Source organism: Mobula hypostoma, chromosome 29 (assembly GCF_963921235.1).
Source record: "Mobula hypostoma chromosome 29, sMobHyp1.1, whole genome shotgun sequence".
Lineage (NCBI taxonomy): Eukaryota > Metazoa > Chordata > Chondrichthyes > Myliobatiformes > Myliobatidae > Mobula > Mobula hypostoma.
The window spans coordinates 16,000,769-16,026,984 of record NC_086125.1 but is presented as its reverse complement, the minus strand read 5'-3'; the positions used below and the strand labels follow the sequence as shown (position 1 = coordinate 16,026,984).

The window sequence follows — 26,216 nt, the reverse complement described above, 5'->3', positions numbered from 1 at the left end:
GTCGGAATGGGAATAGGAATTGGAATTTAAATGGGAAATCCCACTTGTGGTGGGTGTTGCGGAGATGCTCGACAAAGCAGTTCCCCGATTTAAGACCAATGTAGAGGAGGCTGCATCAGGAGCACTAGACACAATAGATGACCCCAACAGATTCACAGGTGAAGCATTGTCTCCCTTGGAGGTGCTGTTCAGGGCCCTTACCTCCAAAGAGAAAAGCCATGGCTTGCTCAACCTTTCCTCATAAGATATGTTCTCTGATTCAGGCAGCATCCTGGTAAATCTCCTCTGCAGCCTCTTTAAAGCTAATCCCGTTGTATCACTCTCCAAAGTGTATCACTTCACACTTTTGCAGATCGAACTCCATCTACCTCTTCTCAGCCCTGCTCTGTATCTTGTCAATGTCTCATTGTGTTCTGGCTTCCTGCCAAATCTCAAAGCGTGCAGGAAGGCAGGTTAATTGCTGACTATAAATGGCCCCTGTTGTGTTGGTGAAGGTTAGGGTCCAAGGGAGTTGGTAGGGATGTGGGAAGAATAAAGTGGGGTTCATGTTGAATTTGTGTAGCTGCTGGTTGATGGCTAGAATGGGTTCAGTGGGCTGAAGGGACTCTGTGCTTCATGACTAGATGATATGATTATAAGAGAGCAGTGTGCAGAAGGGAGTGTGAATGGGCTGTTTATATGGAGCAGTGTGCAATGGGGAAAGTTTAAGGGTTGTGAACCGAAAACTGTAAACAGCTCATGTTCATTGGCTACTGTTACGTAACCGGCAACAATGAATATCAATTGAGTCAGGTTATATGAAAACAACCAAACATTTATTAAACACTGATAAATAATAAAAAAAACAAACAAAAACCTTAACCAGAAATTAACTGCTATGTGGCCATTCCACAAACTGTCACTCAGTGCTAGTTCTTAAAGTGATAAATGTGAAAACAGTTCTTAAAGCGGTAAAGTCAAACACAGTTCTTAAAATGATAAATTTGAAAGTCCAAGAGATTTATACAGTCAATTAGGAAAGACTTCTCGGGAGAAGGATTTCTTCATAGACGCGACTTTCCTGCTGGTTCTGTCCAAAGGATTCACGACGAAGGAAATAAACAGCTTAAAAGCAACTGACCTTTCTTCCGGCGAGCAAATCCTGCATGAACTACCTTGATCTTTTGGCAGGAGTTATCCTTAGTGCAGGTTGTTACTTCTTCAATGAAGACTCAAGGTTGATCCTTTATTAAACTGCCGAACTATACCAACTTCTCTTAATCCTTCAGGTCCTGTACTTTGATAAAGTCTTCACTCTCCAATACTACTGAAAAGGTAAATCAACAAATCTGGCAGAAATTGGTAAACTGCCAGTCCAGCACTATTTTACCGTACAAGAGAACGTAAAACTCCATTTTAAAAATGAAACTGCGTCATAAAAAAAACACGCAACGGAGCAGAGTCGCTGGCTAGCGTTCTAGCTGGAAAACCAAAAACTGCGTCACTGGGGTCTCTCTTTTATATACTGTGATGAGAATACACATAAAATTAAGATGTTTGCTGGCCTGGGTTAGCATCAGTGGCATCAGCAGTTGGTCTGCCACCTGTCCTCAGGGGAAGGAGAGATAAGGAACAATGAAGCAGCATCTGGAGATGTGTAATGAAGGGACAGGAGAGAGAGCTGTCTGAGCGGCTCCCCCTTTGAACCCTGAACTGTTTGAAGTGATGGACAGGCGATACCCCAGCAGGGGGATAAAAAGGGACAGGTTCGCTAAGGCAGGACACACACGACACCCGAGGTAACGAGACCCTGGAAGCGGTGCGCCTCTCACGAGTCGGTGGGAAGTACCAGACCTTAAACGCACAGGGTGGAAAGGTACGATCAGCGGGAACCCGGTGTGTGTCCACCCTCGCTTGGGTGCCGGGTTCACTGCAGAGGATCGACCGCATCTGGAGGAGGGGTCACAGTCGGTGACCTCAGGTGACATCACCAAGGACCTGCCCGAAAGCTGCTTGTGAGCAATATCTCCGGTCTGTGAGTGGAAGCCGTTTCTGAATGATCAGTCGTTCTCTCTCTCCCTTCCCCCACGTTGTCCATCGCCATGGCAACGATTACTGCGAACTGAACTATTAAATTGGACTGAACTTTGTGAGTTTGAAATTGGTCATTTACTCCTAGACAACGATAGAGCTTGATTGATGCTGTTATCTTAATTCTGTGCACATGTATGTTTATCATTGCTGAACTGTTGCATTTATTATCCTTTCGATTACTGTGTTGCTTGTTTCTTTAATAAAACTTTCTTAGTTCTAGTAAACCAGACTCCAACTGAGTGATCCATTTCTGCTGGTTTGGCAACCCAGTTACGGGGTATGTAACAATACCTGTTGAGAACAGGTCATCATGTGACCTCACATCGGCGGGAAAATTACATCAGGTGACCTCCAACAAAAAAAAATTACATCATGGTCATAAGACAGTCACAAGATATCCAAGAGGTATGTAACACCTTCCTCCAAAAAAAATTTTGGTCTTTTAAGAACAAAATTTTAACAATTAACTATTTAAAAAAGATACAAAGGTATAAAATTCACAACGTACACAATATACACAGTATTATCTTTCAGCACTTTAAGAATTAATATACAGTAGGAGGGTTACAAATGTTAAAATACCACTCCAAAAAAATTTACATTGTACATTTAACATCTAGATAGACAATCGGACATTATCTTTACCTTTAATATGAGTGATCAAAATATTATACTCTTGCAACATTAAACTCCAATTTAATAATCTTCTATTTTTGTTTTTCATTTTACTCAAAAACACTAACAGATTATGATCAGTATAAACTGTGAGTGGTTTATGAGTAGTACTAATTTTCACTTCAAAATATTGTAAAGTCTAAACGAGAGATAATTCCTTTTCTATTGTTGAATAATTTCTTTGATGGGCATTAAATTTTTTAGAAAAATAAGCTACAGGACGATCAACTTCATCACCCTCATCTCTTTGAAGTAACACTGCTCCTGCAGCTTCATCATTAGCATCTACAGCTAATGAAAATGTTTTTTCAAAGTCAGGAGATTTGAGCACAAGTTGACTACATATTATAGTTTTAAATTTATCAAATGCTTCTTGACAAGGCTCTGTCCAAACAAACTTTTTGTTTTTCTTCAAGAGATTAGTTAATAGAAGAGCAATGTTCACAAAATTCTTACAAAATTTTCTGTAATATCCTACCATATCCAAGAATCTTCTGAGAGTTTTCTTACCAGTTGGAGTGGGTACTTCTAAAATTGCCTGAACTTTTGCTTGAACAGAAGCTAATTTTCCTTGACCCATAACATAACCAAGGTAAGTCACAGTGGCATGACCAAATTCACTTTTAGCTAAGTTAATAGTTAAGTGAGCTTTTGAAAGTCTCTCAAATAGTTTCTCCACCACAGTAATATGTGCTTTCCACGTATTATTTCCTGTAACTAAATCATCAATATCGGCATCTGTATCTTTTAATCCATGAATCACTCTATTAATCATCCTTTGAAAAGTACCTGGTGCATTCTTCATCCCAAATGAAGCAGCGCGCCGCGCGTGCACAACCTTCTGGTGAAAAATGATATCGTATCTGTTAAATAGGGGCCGTGGACAATTCTGATTTGATGGAGACGGACGTGAAAGCACAGAGGAACATCTGGAGAAATTTCTGAAACGCTCGTTCGCTGCTGTCGTTACTGCGCGGTCGGGAATCTTCCGGAGGGAAGGCCTCAAAATCCCTGGCTTTGCCTGCTGTTGGCAACCGAGATTGAGGTGGAATTGTTCAGACAGAGATGGCGCTCAGTACTCGGTGTCGGAGAGCTGAATCAGAGGTCAAAGTTTTCGGACGACTCAGAGTCGGACTGTGGTCGGACATGGCAGGGGGAGTTTTTCTTCCTTCTCCCATCTGCGTGAGATGTGGGACATTTGAGAGACTTTGAACTTTTTACTGTGCTCATGGACTTCTTCATCAAGTTATGGTATTGTTGCAGTGCTGTAACTATGTTATAATTATTTGGTTTTGTTAGTTTATTCAGTCTTGGTCTGTCCTGTGTTTTGTGATATCACACCGGAGGAAATATAGTATCATTTCTTAATGCATGCATTACTAAATGACAATAAAAGAGGACTGCGTGTCTTCATAATCTAAAATGGAAGAACATTATATCCATATAACCCAGATGGAGTTATAAATGCAGAAATCTCTCTACCTCTATCCGCCAATGGAACACACCAATAACCTTTTAACAAATCAGTCTTTGTAAGGAATTTGGCTTATCCAACTTTATCCACACAATCATCTACCCCAGGGATTGGAAATGCATCAGTTTTTGTCACAGCATTCACCTTCCTATAATCTGTACAAAATCTAATACTATTGTCTGGTTTAGGCACCATATCACAAGGTGAACTCCAATTTGAATTAGAAGGTCTAATAATACTATTCTCTAACATAAACTTAATTTCTTGTTCAGCAAGTTCACATTTTTCCCTGTTCATGCGATACAGATGTTGTTTTATGGGTTTTGCAACATCTCCAATATCTACATCATGTGAAGCTACGGTGGTTCTTCTAGGAATGTCTGGAAATAAATTCCTATATTTAAAAATTAACTGTTTCAAATGCTCTCTCTGCTCTGGCTGTAAATGAGCTAATTTCTCATCAATATTTTTTTGAAATTGGTAACCTTGCTGAAATAATGTTGGGTTTAAAATGAGTTTCAGATGAAGCATCCATTAAGTTTTTATAAAGATTAGACTCATTATAGACCACAACAGTCATAGTAGCTGCTTCTTTCTCATAATATGACTTTATCATATTTATATGACACAGTTGTGTTGGCTTTCTTCCATCTGGGGGTTTTTATCACGTAATCCACATCATTTACTTTAGATTTAATCTCATAAGGACCATGAAATTTAGCTTGTAACGGGTTCGTTTGCACCGGGAAAAGAACCAACACCTTATCTCCAGGCTTAAATGACCTCATTCTCGCTTCCTTATCATACCAAGTCTTCATCTTCTCTTGAGCCAATTTTAAATTTTCCTTGGCGAAGCTACAAGGTTTATATAATATTTCTTTAAATTTCAAAATATAATCCAGCAAATTAGTGTGTACCTCTTTATTAATCCACTGTTCTTTCAGCAAGGCCAAAGGTACTCGAACTCTATGCCCAAACACGTTCAAAAGGACTAAAACCTAATGATTCCTGTATTGCCTCCCTTACTGCAAAAAGTAGTAAATGTATGCCTTCATCCCAGTCCTTTTCGTTTTCCACACAATATGTCCTAATCATAGGTTTTAGGGTAGAATGGAATCTCTCCAAGGCTCCTTGCGATTCTGGTTGATAGGCTGAGGAAATAATCTGTTTTGCTCCCAGTTTATAAACTATCTGCTGAAACAATCCAGACATAAAATTACTACCTTGATCCGATTGCATTTCCCTAGGCAACCTAAAATAAGTAAAGAATTTTATAAGAGCCTTTGTCCCAGTTTTGGCTGTTATATTCCTAAGAGGTACCGCCTCTGGAAACCTAGATGCTGTGCACATAATAGTCAGCAAATATTGATGTCCAGTTTTAGTTTTTGGCAATGGGCCTACACAAACTATACTGATTTTGGAAAACGGCTTACCAAATGCTGGAATTGGTTGCAGTGGGGCCACTGGAGTAACTTGACTAGGTTTACCCACAATTTGACATGTATGACATGTTCTGCAAAATGTCGCTACATCTTTTCTTAAACTAGGGCCAGTAAAAAATGTTTAAAAACCTTGTTCATAGTTTTCTTTACACCTAGATAACCACCCAAAGGTATACTATGAGCCATAGTTAAAATCTCATTTCGATAAACTTTAGGAACTACTACCTGGTGATTAAATTCCCATTCCTCACTAGCAGGAATTATAGGCGATCTCCACTTTCTCATTAATATTCCCTTTTCAAAATAATATCCTACTGCCACCTTCTTAACTTCACTATCTGGAAGAGCTTGTTCCTTTAATTTAACTATCTCAGGATCTCTATCTTGCTGTGCTATCATCTCCTTCCGAGATAAAGACAAATCTTCATGGTCAGACTTGCTACCAAAATCCTGATCAAATAATGTAGGTAAGAAAGTTTCTGACACATCCTCAAAATTCGCATCCCAAGTTGAACAGTCATGGGTAACAACCTCATCCTGTACAACAGACTTTTTAGCCATAGCTCAGGTTACAACACAGGAAGAATCTGTGTTAGAATCCATCTGTGGTTCCTCAGAATTAGGATTTATTGTCAAGTGCACTTCAGGAAAAAGTTGTCCACCTGCTAAGTCATTCCCTAACAAAAGAGAAACATCGTTCACAGGTAAACTGGATTGTAGTCATACTTTAACAACCCCTGCAACTAATCCTGACCTTAAATTTACTTTACGTAAATGTACTGGCATAAGGGCACTCCCAACTCCTCTTTACCTCATCAATGTCAGACTCATCACCAAACTTTAGCACACTGTCTAATATAGTGATTGAGAAGCTCCAGTATCTCTAAGTATTTTTATTGGTACAGGATTGGATCCCTCTTTCAAGGATACAAATCCTTCGGTTATAAAATGTTCATATCCCCTTTTAACTTGGTCAGACTCTAACAAAACTTCATTAGTATTTATCAAACTTTGTGAATTTACAGGTGTTTCAATATGCTGCACACAAGCATCTGGGGCTGCTTCCTTCTCTTTCTTTTTCAATCGAAAACAGTTAGCTATTACATGTCCAGGTTTCTTACAATAATTACAAATAACACCAAAATGTCTTTCCTTCACATGTCTCCCTTCATCCTTACCTTTCTCACTAACTTCAGATTTAATTTCTGGTTTACTTTGACTCTCTGTGCTATTTTTCCTTTTAAAAGTTCTACTTGGAGAAAATTTATTCTTATGAATTAAAGTATACTCATCAGCTAATTTAGCAGTCTCCTACAATGTAGCAGTGTCCCTTTTGTTTAAGTATGTCCTCACTTCAACAGGAATGCTCCTTTTAAATTCCTCCGGTAAAATCAACTCTTTTAATTTATTATACTCCCCATTCACATTTTTAGAGAAAACCCATCAGAAACACACAGATTTCTCATAGGCAAATACCACATAAGTTTTTTCCACAGATTTCTTCAAATTTCTGAATCTTTCTCTATACGCTTCCGGAACCAACTCGTATGCCTTCACTATATGCTGTTTAACAATATCATAATCCATTGCTTGCTCAGCATTTAAACTGTGTAAACTTGTTGTGCCTTGCTTTTAATTACACTTTGTAACATCGCTGACCATTGCTCTTTCGGCCACCCTAAACTCAGAGCAACAGTTTCAAAATGCTGGGAATATTTGTCTGCTTCAGCTTCATTAAATGGAGGAGCTAAAATAAGCTCATGACTAGCAATAAACTGTTTCTTAGAACCAGAAGACCGATCCTCGGACTTTAATTTCTCCATCTCTAGCTCAAATTTCCTCTGGTTTTCAGCTTCTCTTTCTTTAAATTCCCTTATTTTATGGGCCTCTCTAGCCTCAAATTCCTTCTGTTTATTTTCAGCTTCTCACCGACTTCTTTCCAAATCAGCTTCTAATTGCTTTAACTTTATTTGTTCAAGATGTAACTGCATTTCCAGATTACTCTTTGGAAACCTATCTAATACTTCTTCATCAAACTTTTCATAACTTATTTAATACTCAGCAATTTTTCTTTGAATTAAGGCTTTTATTGTATCCTTCGTAATTCCTTTAAGGTTCAACCTTTTAGCAATTTCTGATACCTCACGTTTTCTTGCATTCGCTAATTCCTCCGGGTCAGGCAAAGCCATAAAGTCGTCAATATTCATTGCTGCCGGGTACCACGCACACATCAATCAAACTAAAAAAAAAAAAAAAAATCATCAGTATTTCCCTTTTCCAAATCAGAATGGAAATTAAACAAGCACTTAAGCTCAAACTTTGGAACAAAATCACGGACGAGTCCCTACAATATATGTGACGTAACTGGCAACAATGAATATCAATTGAGTCAGGTTATATAAAAAAACCAAACATTTATTAAACTCTGATAAATAATTTAAAAAAAAACAAATGAAAACTTAACCGGAAATTAACCGCTATGCGGCCATTCCACAAACCACCACTCTATGCTAGTTCTTAAAGCGATAAATGCGAAAACAGTTCTTAAAGCGATAGTCAAACACAGTTCTTAAAATGATAAATTCGAAAGGCCAAGAGATTTATACAGTCAATTAGGAGAGACTTCTCTGGAGAAGGATTTCTTCATAGACGCGACTTTCCTGCTGGTTCTGCCCAAAGTATTCATGACGAAAGAAATAAAATGGCTTAAATGCGACTGACTTTTCTTCCGGCAAGCAAATCCTGCATGAACTACCTTGCTCTTTTGGCAGGAGTTATCTTTAATGCAGGTCGCTACTTCTTCAACGAAGACTCAGTAAGGTTGATCCTTTATTAAGCTGCTGAACGATACCAATTTCTCTTAATCCTTCAGGTCCTGTACTTCGATAAGGTCTTTACTCTCCTATACTACTGAAAAGGTAAATCAACAAATCTGTCAGAAATGGGTTAGAATGTAAAAACTCCGTTTTAAAAATGAAACCATCATAAAAAAACACACACAATGGAGCGGAGTCTCTGGCTAACGTTCTAGCTGGAAAACCAAAAACTGCGTCACTGGGGTCTCCCTTTTATATACCTGTTGAGAACAGGTCATCATGTGACTTCACATCGGCAGGAAAATTACATCAGGTGACCTCCAACAAAAAAAAATTACATCATGGTCATAAGACAGTCACAAGATATCCATGAGGTATGTAACATTACATAGAACAGTCCATGTTCCCAGCCTTCCCCAGTAATGCTGTCCAACTCTTCCTCTGCTGCATTGACACTGTATTGCTGCTGCTGCGTGCATCTCTGCTGAGCTCGACATTTTCATCAACTCTGCCTCCAACTTCCACCCTACCCTAAATTCACTTGGTCCATTTCCAACACCTCTCTCTCTTTTCTTGATCTGACTCCATCTCTGCAGGCAACTGTCTTTTATAAGCTTGCTGATTCACACAGTTATCTTGACTATACCTCTTCCCACCCAAGTTTCCTGTTTTTTAAAAAAAATGTGACCCTCCTTAATCAGTTCCTTTGTCTCCACTGCATCTGTTCCCAGGATGTGGTTTGCCTTTCCAGGACATCCTTCTTCAAAAGAACAGGATTTCCCTTCCTCTAACTTTTGCTTCCCTCACCTGCATCTCCATTTCATCAACATCCACACTCGCCCTATCTTTCCACCGGCTTAACAGCGACAGAGTTCCTCTTGTCCTTACTTACCACCCATGAGCCATCATGTCATTCTCTGCAGCTTCTGCTGTAGCCAACAAGATCCTACCACCAAACATACCTTTACCTCCTCCCCTCTCTCCGCTTTCCACAGGGATCGCTCCCTCTCTGATTCCCTTGTCCATTCATCCCTCCCAGCACTTACCCCTGCAAGTGGCCAAAGTGCTACACCTGCCTATTCACCTCATCCCACATCTCCATTCAGGGCTCCAGACGGTTCTTCCAGGTGAGGCAACACTTCACCTGCGAACCTGCTGGGGTTGTCTATTGTGTCCAGTCCTCCTGATGCGGCCTCCTCCACATTGGTGAGACCCATCGTAAACTGGGGATTGCTTCGTCGAGCATCTCCACTCCATCTGCCAAAAGTAGAACTTCCCGGTGACCAAATCTTTTAATTCCGATTCCCATTCCTGTTCTGACCTGTTGGTCCATGGCCTTGTCTTGTGCCATGATGAAGCCACCCTCAGGGTGGAGAAATAACATCTTGTATTCCATCTGGGGAGCCTTCAGCCTGATGGTATGAATATTGATTTCTCCTTCTGGGGGGTGAGGGAATTCTTTCCCCCTAACCTCTTCTATTCCCCACTCTGGCCTCTTATGACTTCTCACCTACCTATCACCTCCCCCTGGATTCCCTTCTTCTTCCCTTTCTCCTTTGGTCCACTCTCTTCTCTTATCAGATTCCTTCGTCTCCAGCCCTTGATCTTTCCTACCCACCTGGCTTCACCTATCACCTTTTAGCTAGTCCTTGCCCCACTTTTCTATTCTGACATCTTCCCCTTCCTTTCTAGTCCTGAAGAAGAGTCTTGGCCTGAAACATCAGCTGTTTATTCACTTCTATAGAAGCTGCTGTGTTCCTCCAGCATTTTGTGTGTTGCTCTGGATTTCCAGCATCCAGAATTTCATCTGTTTATGAGCATTATATAGTGGTTAGTTCTAGAAAGGCTTTTGGATACAGCTGCTGGCCCTTCCCTTTACCATGGTGTCCTGTTTACCTCTCCATCTAGTATTCAGGATGATGTCCATCTGCCCTCTGTCCATTGCTCTCCATACTCCCTGGTATTGCTACTGTAATGAGCCAGTTCCAAAGTGTGTGCCTGACATTACTCGGCTGTGAATGAGGTTCCAAGCATGCAGCTGACATGCCTTGTGTGTCTTCTCTCACCAGATGCTGCCAGTACTGGATCAGGTCTTCACCCTGGACCACAGCAAGATGTGGACCTACCTGCGGAGTGTGATCATCACCCTGCTCCTGGTCTTCTTCATCAAGACCGTCTGGAACCTTGCCGCTCTTCTCATTAACTTCCATCGGAATAGCAAGAAGCTGGCATGCTTCGGCAGCCCCCCGAAGCGCAGCTGGCTCATGGGACACCTTGGAATGGTAGGGAATTAGGTGCTTGCGGTGTCTCGGAATACCAAAGATCTTCCAAAGCCACGGTGGACGTTCATCGTTCCCCTTTACCACCAGGGACCAATCAATACGGCACTGCGGGGGGAAAGGAGGAGACTACACATTGGAAATAATTTGGAAGATGTGTAGCTCAGGTGGTAGATGGTTGAATTGAGCTGTTCTCTGATCTTGGCAATTAACTTGCAATTGTTCCGTCATCATATGAGGAGAGATTATCGGAGTGCCATTGATTGTGGCGTGTTCTCCGAATGTTTGGCCTTTATATGCTTATCAATCAGCTGATTGGTTGCCATTTCGGAAACTCAATTGTGATGTGGGGAGGAAATCTCATTGCTGATTGGTAGTGCAGCAAACTTCATGGTCTGGAACTCTAAACAACAGGAATTCTGCAGATGCTGGAAATTCAAGCAACATACATCAAAGTTGCTGGTGAACGCAGCAGGCCAGGCAGCATCTGTAGGAAGAGGTGCAGTCGACGTTTCAGGCTGAGACCCTTCGTCAGGACTAACTGAAGGAAGAGTGAGTAAGGGATTTGAAAGTTGGACCATCAGGAAGGTCTCAAAGCTCTACACTTCTTTTTGGATTCCAGACCTAATCAGTTCCCCTCTACCACCACTCTGCTCCGTCTAGCGGAATTAGTCCTTACTCTTAATAATTTCTCCTTTGGCTCCTCCCACTTCCTCCAAACTAAAGGTGTAGCTATGGGCACCTGTATGGGTCCTAGCTATGCCTGCCTTTTTGTTGGGTTTGTGGAACAATCTATATTCCGTGCCTATTCTGGTATCTGTCCCCCACTTTTCCTTCGCTACATCGACGACTGCATTGGCACTGCTTCCTGCACGCATGCAGAACTCGTTGACTTTATTAACTTTGCCTCCAACTTTCACCCTGCCCTCAAGTTTACCTGGTCCATTTCCGACACCTCCCTCCCCTTTCTAGATCTTTCTGTCTCTGTCTCTGGAGACAGCTTATCCACTGATGTCTACTATAAGCCTACTGACTCTCACAGCTATCTGGACTATTCCTCTTCTCACCCTGTCTCTTGCAAAAACGCCATCCCCTTCTCGCAATTCCTCCCTCCGCCGCATCTGCTCTCAGGATGAGGCTTTTCATTCTAGGACGAGGGAGATGTCTTTTTTTAAAGAAAGGGGCTTCCCTTCCTCCACCATCAACTCTGCTCTTAAACGCATCTCCCCCATTTCACGTACATCTGCTCTCACTCCATCCTCCCACCACCCCACTAGGAATAGGGTTCCCCTGGTCCTCACCTACCACCCCACCAGCCTCCGGGTCCAACATATTCTCCGTAACTTCCGCCACCTCCAACGGGATCCCACCACTAAGCACATCTTTCCCTCCCCCCCCTCTGCATTCCGCAGGGATCGCTCCCTACACAACTCCCTTGTCCATTCGTCCCCCCCATCCCTCCCCACTGATCTCCCTCCTGGCACTTATCCGTGTAAGCGGAACAAGTGCTACACATGCCCTTACACTTCCTCCCTTACCACCATTCAGGGCCCCAAACAGTCCTTCCAGGTGAGGCAACACTTCACCTGTGAGTCGACTGGGGTGATATACTGCATCCGGTGCTCCTGATGTGGCCTTTTATATATTGGCGAGACCCGACGCAGACTGGGAGACCGCTTTGCTGAACATCTACGCTCTGTCTGCCAGAGAAAGCAGGATCTCCCAGTGGCCACACATTTTAATTCCACATCCCATTCCCATTCTGACATGTCTATCCACGGCCTCCTCTACTGTAAAGATGAAGCCACACTCAGGTTGGAGGAACAACACCTTATATTCCGTCTGGGTAGCCTCCAACCTGATGGCATGAACATCGACTTCTCTAACTTCCGCTAAGGCCCCACCTCCCCCTCGTACCCCATCTGTTACTCATTTTTATGCACACATTCTTTGTCTCACTCTCCTTTTTCTCCCTCTGTCCCTCTGAATATCCCTCTTGCCCATCCTCTGGCTCACCACCACCCCCCTTGACTTTCTTCCCGGACCTCCTGTCCCATGATCCTCTCGTATCCCCTTTTGCCTATCACCTGTCCAGCTCTCGGCTCCATCCCTCCCCCTTCTGTCTTCTCCTATCATTTTGGATCTCCCCCTCCCCCTCCAGCTTTCAAATCCCTTACTCACTCTTCCTTCAGTTAGTCCTGACGAAGGGTCTCGGCCTGAAACGTCGACTGCACCTCTTCCTACAGATGCTGCTTGACCTGCTGCGTTCACCAGCAACTTTGATGTATGTTGGTCTGGAACTCTATCTGTATTGGCTCATAAATAGGATTGAGGTTCACATGTTTGTTTATGGAATTGTTTGTGGAAAACCATACTCCTGGGAATTCCCTTGCATGCCGTGTGTTTGCTTGCGCCATGACTTCCAATCAAATTTGTACCCCTCTCAATCTTCGTGGGTAGAGACTAGGGAGGGTTGGTCCTGCTGTTTTAGAGCCAGTTGATGTTTCTAGATCCTTGTGGATCACTTTCTCCCAGTCTGACTGACATAATATTTGCTGCAGTCCCCACGTTGGATTTTGTAGATGATATTGGTCTTGTCTGATCACTTGGTTCATTCTTTTGGACTGCAAAGTAGTCTCTGCAATGTTGCTATTGGCTTATGTGCGACTACAATTCTATGTTCTTGCAGCAGTCAGGCCGTCATTGGTGAGATATTTTGAATATGTGGAGGGACAACCCTTTTGGTTGCTTCTTGGTTAGTGCATTGTTGAACTCATAGCCATCTTCATATGAAGTTCGATGGGTATCCATTTCATGTGAATACTTTAAAGAGATGTTTCTTCTCATTATTCTTTAGTTTTTCCGTGCTGCAATGTGTCTCCGCTCTTCAGAACAAATGGTGGAAGATGAAGCAAAGATAGCACGTGCAAACTAGTGGCATTCTGTTTAAGTTTAATGGCACGCTTTCCAAAGAGCTGAAAAGGGACACCAACAGGTTTGTCCACCTCTGGGTTTATAATGGAGTCTGTCATGCAAAAATTAGAAAGATGGTGTTGCCAGTTATAAACCCTAAAATTTGGGTCTATTACATTGATGATACCTTTGTCATAGTCAAGCACAGTGAAACTGGAAGAACTTAAGAACTAATCGACATTGCATTCGATGATATTGAATTCACAATGGAAACAGAAACTGAGGGGGAAACTAGCATCCTTGGACATGCTTGTCAGCACAAACATAGGTGGCACTTTGGAAACTTCCACTTATTGTAAAAGAACACATAACGATCAGATTCTAAATTATCACAACAACCACCCAAGTATACAGAAGAAGACCTGTATCAAAACTTTGTTCCCAAGAGCGGAGACACTCCACAGCACGGTCGAACTAAAGGGTAAAGAGGAGAAACGTCTCTTTAAGGTATTCACATGAAATGGATACTCACGTAACTTCATCCGAACACGTCTACGAGGTCAACAATGCACCAGTCAAGAAGCAACCAGGCACGCTGTCCAACCATACATTTGAAATGTCTCGGAAATGATGGCCTGATTGCTCCAAGAACATAGAATTTCAGTTGCACATAAGCCAACAGCAATGTTGAAGGGAGTATTTTGTAGACCAAAAGAATAAACCAAGCTATTCAACAAGACTAACGTGGTCTACAAAATTCAATGCGGGGATTTTGGCCAAATTGGGGGGGGAAAGCTATCCACACGAATCCATGAACATCAATTGGCTGTAAAGTGGCATGACCAACTCCCCATAGTCTCCACCTATGAAGGTAGAGGGGGACACAAATTTGACTGGGCGTCAGTGTCATCACACGAGCAAAAGCAGGCAAGGGAATACCTAGAAGCATGGTTCTTCACAAACAATTCTGTAAACAAGCGTATAGACCTTGATCCTATTTAGCAGCCAATGTGAGCAAAATTTCAGACCACAATACATGAAGTTTGCCACAAAACCAATCAGCAATGAGATTTCCTCTCGACATCACAATTGAGTTTCTGAAATGATGACCAATCAACTGACTGATAAGTTTATAAAGGCCAAGCATTCGTAGGACACATCACAATCAACAGCACGCTGATGATGTCTCCTTGTATGGTGATGAAACATTCGTAAGTAAATTGCCAAGATTGGTCTCGGGTACTGACACACTGAACAAAGTGGCTGATTAGGACAGCTGGGAGTCCCTCTGGGTGCAGGCTGGGATCACTGATTGAAGAATAGTTACCTCTTTGGGATGGTGTGAGTGGGGGCAATGTGCCTCTGAGCTTCATTCCCTGGGATTGCTCCTAAATTAGGATGGGTGAGGCATCTCCAGGAAAAGGCAAAAATGGGAAAAACTCATTCATTCTGGAAGTCAACCTGAGGGAATTCCACCTTTGGGATCCCCAAGAGTGTACAGAGCTGGTTAATGCCATAGTCAATGTTGACTTCTGGATATTTTAATGGAGATTATGATTATGAGTTTCCTAATTGATTCAGGATAAATATCTATTAAATTCTTAATGTTTCTCCTCTCTCCATTCATTTGGGATAGGCTTGTTTGACAAGAGGAGAGGTTTGAAAGGAATGATGCAGGAGGGGAGGGAGGGGCTGATGGAATGGTAGGGGAAGAATAAGGAGGAAGAGAAAGGGGAAGGTGGAGGAATTCCCCAGCCCACACATTCCACGTAATGACTGGGACTCCCGTACTATAAAAGGACGAAGGGCTAGAGTTGTTTGTCAAATGTGTTCAGGGAAGTTTCCTTAATCAGTATGTATGTATATGTATATATATATATATGGAACTTCCCTGATATATATATCAGGGAAGTTCCCTAGTAGGGAATCCAATACTGGCTCTGTCTAGTCGGGATATATATATATCCCGACTAGAGAGAGCCAGTATTGGATTCCCTACTAGGGAACAACATAGGACGGGTGACAGAAGTGAGTGTAGGGGATCACTTTAGATTTAGTGATCATAATTCCATTAATTTCAAGATAATTATGGAGAAGGGTAGTACTGGCCCTTGGGCTAAGATTCTAAGTTGGGGAGAGGTCAGTTTTGATGACATCAGAAGGGATTTGGCGGGTGTGGATTGGGATAGATTGTTTTCTGGGAAAGGGATGCTTGTTAAGTGGTAGTCGCTTGAAGAGTGCAGACTTTCTATATACCCATTGGAATAAATGGGACGGCTAGCAAGTTTTCGAGGGAAGGAAGTGCATTTCAGGTATGGGCAGCAAGGAACAAATGAGGCCCTTGAGGAGCACAAGAAATGCAAGAGAATACTTGTAAAGGAAATTAGGAGGGCGAAAGGAAGGCATGAAGGTGCTCTGGCAGACTGGTGAATGCAAATGCCAAGGGATTCTGTAGATTATTTTAAGAGTACAAGGATAGCAAGGGACAAAATTGGTCCAGATGAAGATCACGGTGGTCATCTGTGCATGGAGCTGAAAGAGATGGGAGAGATCTGAAATGGAGTTTAGGTATCTATACTTTGGAAATGGACACAGTCTTTATAACTGAGACAAAACCATAGTGAAGTCATGGACTGTGTACAGATTACAGAAGCGGAGGTGCTTGCTGTCTTGAGATAAATAAGGGTGGAATAGGCCTGGCAAAAAGTCCACTCGGACCTCGTAGGCAGTGAGTGTAGAAATTGCGTGGGCCTTGACAGAAGTATTTAAATATTTAATAGGTTGTGACTTTATTCCCTAGCATGTAGGAGAATTTGGGGAGATTTATAGAAGGGCATGCAGGCTTTTCCCATTGAGATTGGGTGAGACTAGAATGAGAGGTCGGAGGGTAAGGGTAAAAGGTGAAATGTTTAAGGGGAACCTGAAAGCAGACTTTTTTTTTTACTCCGAGGATGTTGCAAATGTAGAACAAGCTGCAGCAGTAGTGAGGGATGGCAGAAGTGATGATGCAATTTTGATTGCATTATTGAAGAGATGTGTGTGTGTGTAAGCACATGGATGGGAGGGCTGTGGAGGTGTCAGGTTTAACCCTTACTTTGATCCTTTGCGATAATGGAAATCTGCTTTGGGTTGTACTGTGGTAGCTGATTGACCTTGCTCTGTCTCTCACACCCAGCGAAAAGTTTGAGAGGGGTTACCCTGCACAGAGGTCCACTGTGTCGGAAGTTCGAAGTGAACGTGATATTGGGGGTCGCTGCTGGGACATAGATGGGGAAAGATGAGGGCTCTAGACTCTTCAGGTCCTGCTCTTCACACAGATGACTGCAGCTGACCAGTGTGTGCTGTCTGTTAACTCTGGGTAGCTGTTGTACACCAACCTCCATGCAAGCTTCATAGGGCAAGGTCTTGGTTCTTTAGTTTGGGGTTATGACTTCATGGAAATGTGGCTGATGGAAAGGCAGGACTGGCAGCTCACTTCCACGGTGTAGATTCTTTAGGCACGATAGAAGTGAAGGGGAGGGAACATTTCTCTCAAGCTAGAGAGAGTCCAGGAAAGGTTTACAAAGATGTTACCAGGCCTGAAGGAGATTTGTAGAGAAAGGCTGGGCAGAATCAATATCAGGTTTACCACTGACATATGTTGTGAAATTTGTTGTTTTGTGGCAGCAGTACAGTGCAAGACATAAAAGTTACTATAAGTTGCAATAATTAAACAGATAAAGGAAGAAAAGTGCAGGGAAAGGAGGGAAAGAGGAATAACGAAGTAGTGCACATGGACCACTGAGAAATCTGATGGCAGAGGGGAAGAAGCTGTTGCTAAGTCATTGAGTGGGGGTCTCCAGGCTCCTTTGCCTCTTCCTTGATGGTAGTAATGAGAAAAGGGCAGGCAAGGACTTCATTTATTGGACCATAGGAGAATGAGGGGTGAGTTTATGGAGATGTGTAAAGTCATGAGGGCTTAAGTACAGTAAATACACACAGACTTTTTCCCTGGGTTGACTAACCAAGGACTATAAAACACAGGTTTACAGTGAGTGGGGAGAGTTGATAGGAACTTGAGGGGCAGATTTTTCACCCAGAGGGTTGTCAGTATATGGAACTGGCTGCTAGCAGGAATGCTTGAGACAGGCACATTAATAACATTTAAAAGATACTTGAACAGGTGCATGGATAGGAAGGGTTTGGAGACGTGTGGCTCAAATGCAGGCAAGTGGGACTGATTTGTGGTGACCATTGCCTGAGTGGCGGAGCGGGGCTGAAGGGCCTGTTTTCGTGCTATGCCTCCCAATGTCTGTGTGCTCTCCAGCCCCTGCACAATTTGCTGCTTGCTGTGTCCTGCTTCTAATGTGTGTACGTTTATTCTTTTGGAGGAAGGTTAATCCCGATGAGGAAGGATTGCAAACCATTGGACAGCTGGTCTTAAAGTTCCCACTCGCCATGAAGACCCGGTTTGGACCCCTGTTACACTTAATCCATCTGTTTCACCCCGATTACATTAAACCTGTCTTCCTGGCATCAGGTATTCCAGCATGTGGGGCAGCTGGTTATTTAGTGGGGGGATTTAGATAATTATTGTTCTGCAGTGTGTTTGACTGAAGGCACTAAAGGTAAATGATGCCTCCAAAATAGAAACAGAAAATAATGGAAACACTCAGCAGGTCAGACGAGATCTGTGGAGAGAGAAGCAGGGTCATGAGTTTGTGTTGAAGAGCTTTGATCAGCACTGGGGAAGAGAATGGAGTTGGTAGATGGTGGTATGTGATTGGATGAAAGCAGTGTTGCTGTGGGGCAAGTGATAAATGTAACCCTGCCGATGCATTAGTGGGTCAGTTAGAGAGGGAAAACAACAAGAACAACGTCTGTGAGATGGGGGCATTTTGAGAGTGAAGACAAAGGGAGAGGGTAGTGTGCCAGGGACAGCGCTGTGGAACATGCCCGCGTTCAGGCTGTGCCAGCGGAGAGGGTGGGGAGGGGGAATGAAGGGGACACCGTCCCTGTACAGAGAGAAGCGGGGATATATTTCGGGCCAAAGACCCTTCATTAGATCTGGGCTGTGCCAAAAGGTCCATGACCTTAAATCCCTATGTTTCCCACTCCACGGATACTGCCTGACCTGCTGAGAGCTTCCAGAGTTATCTCCCTTTCTTTCAGATTCCCGGCGTCTGCAGATTTTTGGATTTCCTAAGGTCTATCGGTGTGCCCTAAGATTACCAGCAGACCAGTGCTCAGTCCAGTCCACAAAGCCAGTGACAGTGGTACTTCTGGCCCCATGCAAAAGTCAGCTGAACTTGCACAAGGGCGTTGAGCCAAGAATAGGGTGAGGAGAAGGCACAGCCAGCGGCCAGGTGGATCAGTGAATGAGTTGCTGGGTTTACAGAGATGTGTGCTGTGGCTGTTGTGAAACTGAGACATATATCCACTGATGGGACCTAACAGACTGAATGAAGTCAGAGCTCAGTGTACCAGGGCAAGGATTTTGTGTTGGATTTCAGAACTCATCCAATGTCCATCTATGGGCTCCTTGTACAGCCCCAGACCTTGATTCTGTCACCTCACCACCTGACCCCATATTCACCTGTCTCCCAACTCATTTAAACCCTTTGTAGCTGGAAGCCCCTCTCCTGTGGAGTGACTTTATACTGGTGTACAGTGAATATTTACAGAGAGGGAGGTGATGATGTCTCTCTGTCCGACTAGGAAGAGAAAGAACAGCAGGTTGGGGCGCCGTCACACCACGGGCTTCCAATGCCCAGTGTTGTCGGCCCCTTCTCCTGTCTGTGTTGAAAGTGCAGATGTGGGGTGTTGTGTACTCCAGCTGTGAGGAAGATGACGTGTCCTGTCCCCCTCGTCCAATGACTGAGGCCCTACCGGTTGGTTTTCAGAGGATGGCCATTGAACTGAGGGCCAGTGTAAGGGAGACGCGGTGACCACAGTCTGTATACGTTGTGCATGTCTCCAATGCTGCTGATTCCTTCTGATGTGAACTGTGTGCTTGCTCCGTTGTCATTGTCCTATTGTGAAAGCAGCCTGCGCTGGCACATTGTACACCTGGGGAATGTGGAGCATTGTCTGGTCGTGACATTTGTTACCTGAGGAGTGGATCAGACCAGGAAAGTAGAGCAAGATCTCACCGAACTTCCCGCTGCCATAAAGACCTCTGCATCACTCATTTTGCTCTTTCTTCTTCCTATTTTTTGATTTCTTTTCCCAGATCTTTTGTCCTACCGACTCTCTTCTCCCCACTTCCTTTCCTTGTTGCAGTCTTTCTCTCAATCTGCCTCTCCCCTTTACTTCTCCGTGGGAAACTGCTGTGTCCGTGCATTTACCCCAACATCTTCATCTAGCCTGTGATCTTCAGCTTAAAAACAGCTCGAGTAACTTTCTGGATGAACATGATCTTGGTCTAGCTTCTGATTACACCTCTGCCCACCACCCATCTCTGTCACATCAGTATGGTCTTCCTAGACAGTGCAGTCTCTGCTGATGCCCGAGGCACCTTTCTCCTCCTCTCCTGCATAATCATCCCATAATCACTGAAGTGGCAATGGCCTCTTATTGGCCTCAAAAAACCTGTTTTACCATCATGTTGGTTCCTTAAAGATGAGAATTAAACTCCACGATGCCAGAGATGTTTTTAGTTAATGAACTGGTCAAAGTACAGGCTTGGAATTTGTTTCTCAAGAGAAAAGCCAAATTCCAAATAGCTCTGATGACCTTTTGTTACTGGAAATAACTTGGCACACTTTATGCAACATTTTTATTTTTTAATATATATATATATTTAACCATCCTCCTTTTCCCCTATCCCATGATGCAAGAATGGAGAGAGCTGATACCACTCCCACCTGACCGCCCTGGCTGGAGTAGTCTGTTCACTGTGGATGGCTTCCTGTCACTTTCCTCAGCCTAAAGCAGCTGCCCCCCCCCCCCCATTGAAGGGATGAGAGGACGTTGGTCTGAGTCAGACTGGATCCACTGCTCAGTGGGGGCTATCAGTGTCTGCAGCCTCTGGGATGCTCCAGTGCGTGGCTGTCATTCTGATTCCCCACTCACTGTCTGTCACCAAGTTCACCTGGATGTGTCATCAATCTCCCTCCTCCTCCAGGCCACTCCTGTGCGTTAGAAGGGAAAGGTTCTGACAGATGAACTTGGAACCCATAAGACATAGGAGCAGATTTAGGCCACCTGGCCCATCGAGTCTGATCCCACATTCAATCATGGCTGATCCCTTTTTCCTCCTCCTCAACCCCAGTTCCTTGCCTTCTCCCTGTAACCTTTGATGCCATGTCTAATCAAGAACCTATCAATCTCTGCCTTAAATACACCCAACGACCTGGCCTCCACAGCTGCATGTGAGAACATATTCCGCAAATTCACCACCCTTTGACTTAGGAAATTTCTCTGCATCTCTGTTTTGAAAGGGTGTCCCTGTGCCCTCTTGTCCTAGACCCCCCTACCATGGGAACCATCCTTTCCACACCTACTCTGTCTAGGCCTTTCAACATTCAAAAGGTTTCAATGAGATTCCCTCTCATCCTTCTGAATTCCTGCGAGTACAGACCCAGAGCCATCAAACATTCCTTGTATGATAACCCTTTCATTCCTTGAATCATCCTTGTGAACCTCCTCTGGACCCTCTCCAATGCCAGCACATCCCCTTGTACCTGCTTCTCCATTCATTCAGATCAGAACCAATCTTGCACCTCAACATCACTCTCTTGTTTTCATATCTGGGGATCTACCCATCTCTGTCTTGAATATATTCATTAATTCAGCATTCAGTATCTCAGATAGACAACTGCAAGGTTTTGCCACAGTGTGGGTGAAGTAGTTTCCTCTCTCCCCAAATGGGTCGGTCTCCTACCCTGAGACCATGCTTCCACCCCCACCTCTCTCCACGCATCCCAGCCAGGGGAAACGCTAACTCCACATTGGCTCTGTCGAACCCTGTAACAACTCTGTGTATTAGCTCTGAGCACTCACAATGTGAGATTCACGCCTCAGCTGCTGGTTGAATAAGGAATCTGTACATTTCTCTGTTCTGACTGAGCTCCCACTAACAGCCAAGAAAATGAACTCTCAACACCCCCATAAAATGCTGGAGGAAGTCAGGAAGTCAGGCAGCACCCATGGAGGGAAATGAACAGCCAATGAGACCTGCTGAAGAGACTCTGCTCAACGTCAATTGTTCATACCCCTCCATAGATGCTGCTTGACTTGCTGAGTTCCTCCAGCGTTTTGTGTGCATTGGTCAAGATTTCCAGCATCTGCAGAACCTCTTGTGTCTCAACAGCCCTATGTCTGTTTCATATGCATTTAAGTAGGCAGCATCTCTCAATTGTACTAATTTGAAAAGTAATCTCATTATCCAGCTCACTCCTGAGAGTTTTGAATTGATTTGTTCCTGCTCTCACTCCATATCCCTATATTAATCCCAGATTAGCCCAATGACCAGGAATGAAAACTGTTCTCTCAGGGTGAGGTGGGATTGGGTCAAGGAGACCTCAGCATCATAACCACTATGTCCCTGGGTGCCGTGTAGCTCCAGCCCCAGTCTGCCTTTCTTATTCCATTTCCTACATTAAACATTAAATCCACTTTCCACTAAAAGATGCCTGTATGTTTGACAAATGGTTCTGTGCTCCACGAAAATCTCTGCCCCTCTGTGTTAGCTTTAACCTGCCTCATGATTGTTACTGTGTGTCTAGTGATTAAATAGGTTTCCCATTCACTTGTCGGGGAGCGTTGTCATTATGCTGGGTTACAAGCAACATCTCCACCCCCAGGACAGTGACCAGGCAGGTATGGAGACGAATTCAAATACCCTCAACATTGAATGGAAGAAGTACAGTCTGCCTGCTCAGTCATTCAATAAGATCATGGCTGAAATGATATTTCATGGCCACTACACTGCACCTATCCTGAATCCCATAATTTTCTTAATATTCCAAAATTCATCAATACCTTTCTTCTAAATATTCAGCAACTTGGCCTCCACAGTCTTCTTGGGTAGATAGTTCCAAAATCCGCTACCCTCTGAGTGAAATAGTTTCCATTCTTCCCTGTCCTGAATAGCTGACCCGTACTTTGAGACCATGATACCCCAGACAGTGTAAGCAGTCATGGCACGAGCAAACATGCAGCATGCAAGAGAATCCATACAAGCATGGCTTTCTGCAAACAATTCTGTAAACAGACATGTCGACCTCGATTGTTAAGTACATAAAGGCCAGGCATTTGGAGGACCCACCGCCAATGAACACTGCGCAGGTGATGTCTCCTCGTTTGGTGATGAAACGTTTAGCAAATGGACTTCCAAGATTGGAGAACAACTCAACTCCTCCATCAACCACCCAAGCTACACGTTTTACGAGTTATTTCCAGAGTAAACCTCAACTTGTAGCTAAACTGGCAGGACTTGTAGAACATGCTGAAGTCTATAAATAGACAGCTCATTTATTGAGAGTTAGTGAGGAGTAGTAGTGTGAGTTTGGGAACAGGTAGAAGCCTTGTACCTATCCTCCTTCTCAGAACCTACTTATTCCAGTTCCCAGGTTCTGATCATGGGTGGCCTTTCTTAACCTTGGATCAGCATTTTCTAGTCCCAGTGGTGTTTTTTTGCTGTGGTTTGGTCTTTCCAGCTGCTTTGTGCTTCCTGCTGTGCATTCTCTCCTTCGGTTGGCAGGAGCTAATCAAGGCCAATGTTCTCCTGATCTGTGTCTGCACCTCCGAACCTGGTACATACTTTTCATTGTCATGTGATTATTGACAGCTTGCTGAGGCTTATTTCCTGGTGGCTATTCCGCAATTTCAGAGAAACAAGTTTTATTCTGAAATAACAGGTGTGTTGTGTTGATTTTTTTTCCTATTTTATTTCTGCCTGAAGCACCTCATCATAATTGAGATAGCCTGAGATAGTGTCTAATTTATGAACATTACACTGTGCTATTACGCTACTTGCTGTTTTCACTCTGCAGTGATCAGTCTCTGGGGGATAATGAAGGGTTTAACATGCTTGTGAATTGTAATTCTTTGGTTAATTTCTTTCTTTCTTTACTCTCATTGGCTTTGTTCCATTAGATTCGCAGTTCAGAGGAGGGGCTGAACATGGTTAATGAAATCGTCAAACGTCATGTGACCTGTTGTGTCACCTGGTTTGGACCCATTCATCCAATAGTGAGGGTCTTTCATCCATCGTACATCAAGTGTATCCTGTTTCAATCAGGTAGAGCAGCTTGATTCTGGAAATCATTGGTTTTTTCTTTTCAGTACAGGTTCAGTATCTCTTCTCCGAAATTCCAGAAACCTCCGAAATCGAATTTTTTTTTTGAGCACTGACATGACGTCACAAATGGAAAACCCCACAGGACACTGGGAAGTTCCCAGGCAATGGGCAGCTCACAGATGGTTCTGAGAAGTGACCTTGTATATGTAATGAACAAAAGTTAATGAAAAATAGGGAAATCTCTGCACAAAGTGAAAACTGAAGATCTCGATTGTGTATTGAAAGAGTAGATTTGTCAGCTCAGAATGAGCATGTGCCACTGATTATGAAACAAAGACCCGTCAGGCTGAACTGAAAATTGAAGGAACTTGTGAATATTCAGTAGGCTGGTTGCAGAAACTTAAGAAAGGGCCAGCAAAGAAGCTAACCGAGTTTGCCAAAATAGTTGCTGGTGAGTAGAGCTACTCGGACTTGATGTTTCAGTCCCTATGGTAAGTCGGCACTCTTGATGTTGGCCGTGGGCTTGGAGTGGTGACAAGGAGGGAGGGTAGGTACGTCATCGGGGTCTTCAGGTGGGCACCCTCCTTTTTTGACATTTCGTTGATAAGCCCACGACATCTCTGGAAGGCTCAACGGTGCTACCTGGCGTCCCAGATACACCCCTCTCAGTTCCATACCCTCCTGTCTCCATCTTGAAGCCCATTTGTTGTCTTTCCTTTTAATCCAAGTCCAATTGCTGCTTTCTTCTGCTGCATTTGACAAGGACTTGATTGCTTTTTGGAGGAAGTGACCCCTCGCCCCCATCTTCCTCGATAGACTGGTCGTAGATGTAGCAACGAATCCCCTGCATCCCATTTCTGCAGGGAAAGTCTTGGTCTTCCAGCCATTCTGGGCAGCTTCAGTTGCCAGTTCAGAGTACTTGGTCTTTTTCCTCTCATAAGCTTCTTCGACACTATCTTCCCATGGTACTGTCAATTCCACATCATATGCCAGCTTGGCTGCTGTGGACCACAGGACCATGTCTGGCCGGAATGTTGTAGCCGCAATGTCTGGGGGAAACACAAGCATTTTTTTCCAAGCCCACATCCATTTTCCAATCCCGAGCAACCTGCAGAATGGTTTTTCTCCCTCTGTCCCTCTGAATATACCTCTTGCCCATCCTCTGGGTCACCCCCCCTTGTCTTTCTTCCCGGACCTCCTGTCCCATGATCCTCTCGTATCCCTTTTGCCTATCACCTGTCCAGCTCTCGGCTCTATCCCTCCCCCTCCTGTCTTCTCCTATCATTTTGCATCTCCCCCTCCCCCTCCAGCTTTCAAATCCCTTACTCACTCTTCCTTCAGTTAGTCCTGACGAAGGGTCTCGGCCTGAAACGTCGACTGCGCCTCTTCCTATAGATGCTGCCTGGCCTGCTGCGTTCACCAGCAACTTTGATGTATGCTGCAGAATGGTTACATCTTTTGATGTTATATGGTGCTCTGGAGGTTGGCCTGCTGGTACAAATCGTGTGATGTGGACATTTCCTGCCGATGTTTGTGGGAGAGCATTTGTGGTGATTTGCCTCTGTTCCAAGATTGATGCCAGCTGTCTGAGAACTTGGTTATGCCGCCAAGTGTACCTGGGTGAGGCTCGTGGTGCATCCTGTTAAAATGTGCCTTAGTGATCCAGGTGCTTGACAAAGAAAGCAAGCGGGGTCTTCTCCCCATGACTGGTTCAGGTTTTGGTAGGAGGTCATAAGTGGCTCTGAGGACAAAACTTAGCTGAGATCCCTCCATCTCCCAGATGTCATGCCAGCTAAGTTTCCTCTCTTCCAGGCTCTCCCAATTAGTCCATTGGCCCTGCTTGGCCATTGAGACGGCCCCAGCATGTCGCTCTGCCTCCTCCTGTCTTCTCAACTCCTCCACTACGAGCCGTCTCTTCTGCACTGATGTTGCCTTGTGCCACTGAGGAGCTTTTGGGACGAGCCCGAGCCCTGCTCTCCCATGTTGGACTTGGCCAACTACATCCCTGAAGCGAAGAGCAGACTTAGCACTCTGAACGGTTTCAGATGGGGTCCATGTCCTCCCCGTTGCCACACGGTGGTGGTGGGGGGTCATGACCAATCTTGCTTTGGTGCATTTGAATTCTTCCACAAGACTTGCAATTGGTAATTCCAATTTGCCGTTCCCGTACAGTCCAACAGGACTTAAGCATCGCGGAAGTCCAAACCACTGTTTGGACTTGTGTGCTGATCATTCTTTCAAGCTTTTCAACCTTGCTGATGGGGATTTCATACACTGTTAATGGCCACATGAGTCTCGGGAGTCTGCCGAACTGGAAGC

General features: G+C 44.0%; 1 protein-coding gene across 3 annotated transcripts in view; it reads left to right on the top strand.

Moving 5' to 3' along the window:
- LOC134339404 (ultra-long-chain fatty acid omega-hydroxylase) overlaps nt 1-26,216 on the top strand; it is a 67,057-nt gene that overhangs the window by 11,143 nt on the left and 29,698 nt on the right. The window contains exons 2-4 of one of the 3 annotated variants that reach the window (XM_063035868.1): nt 8,537-8,582; nt 10,550-10,762; nt 23,753-23,897. In XM_063035868.1, the coding sequence (XP_062891938.1) occupies nt 8,537-8,582; nt 10,550-10,762; nt 23,753-23,897 (404 nt within the window). Of the gene's footprint in view, nt 1-8,536; nt 8,583-10,549; nt 10,763-18,046; nt 18,192-23,752; nt 23,898-26,216 lie in introns of all 3 variants that reach the window. The other 2 variants (XM_063035867.1, XM_063035869.1) reach the window with 2 other exon arrangements.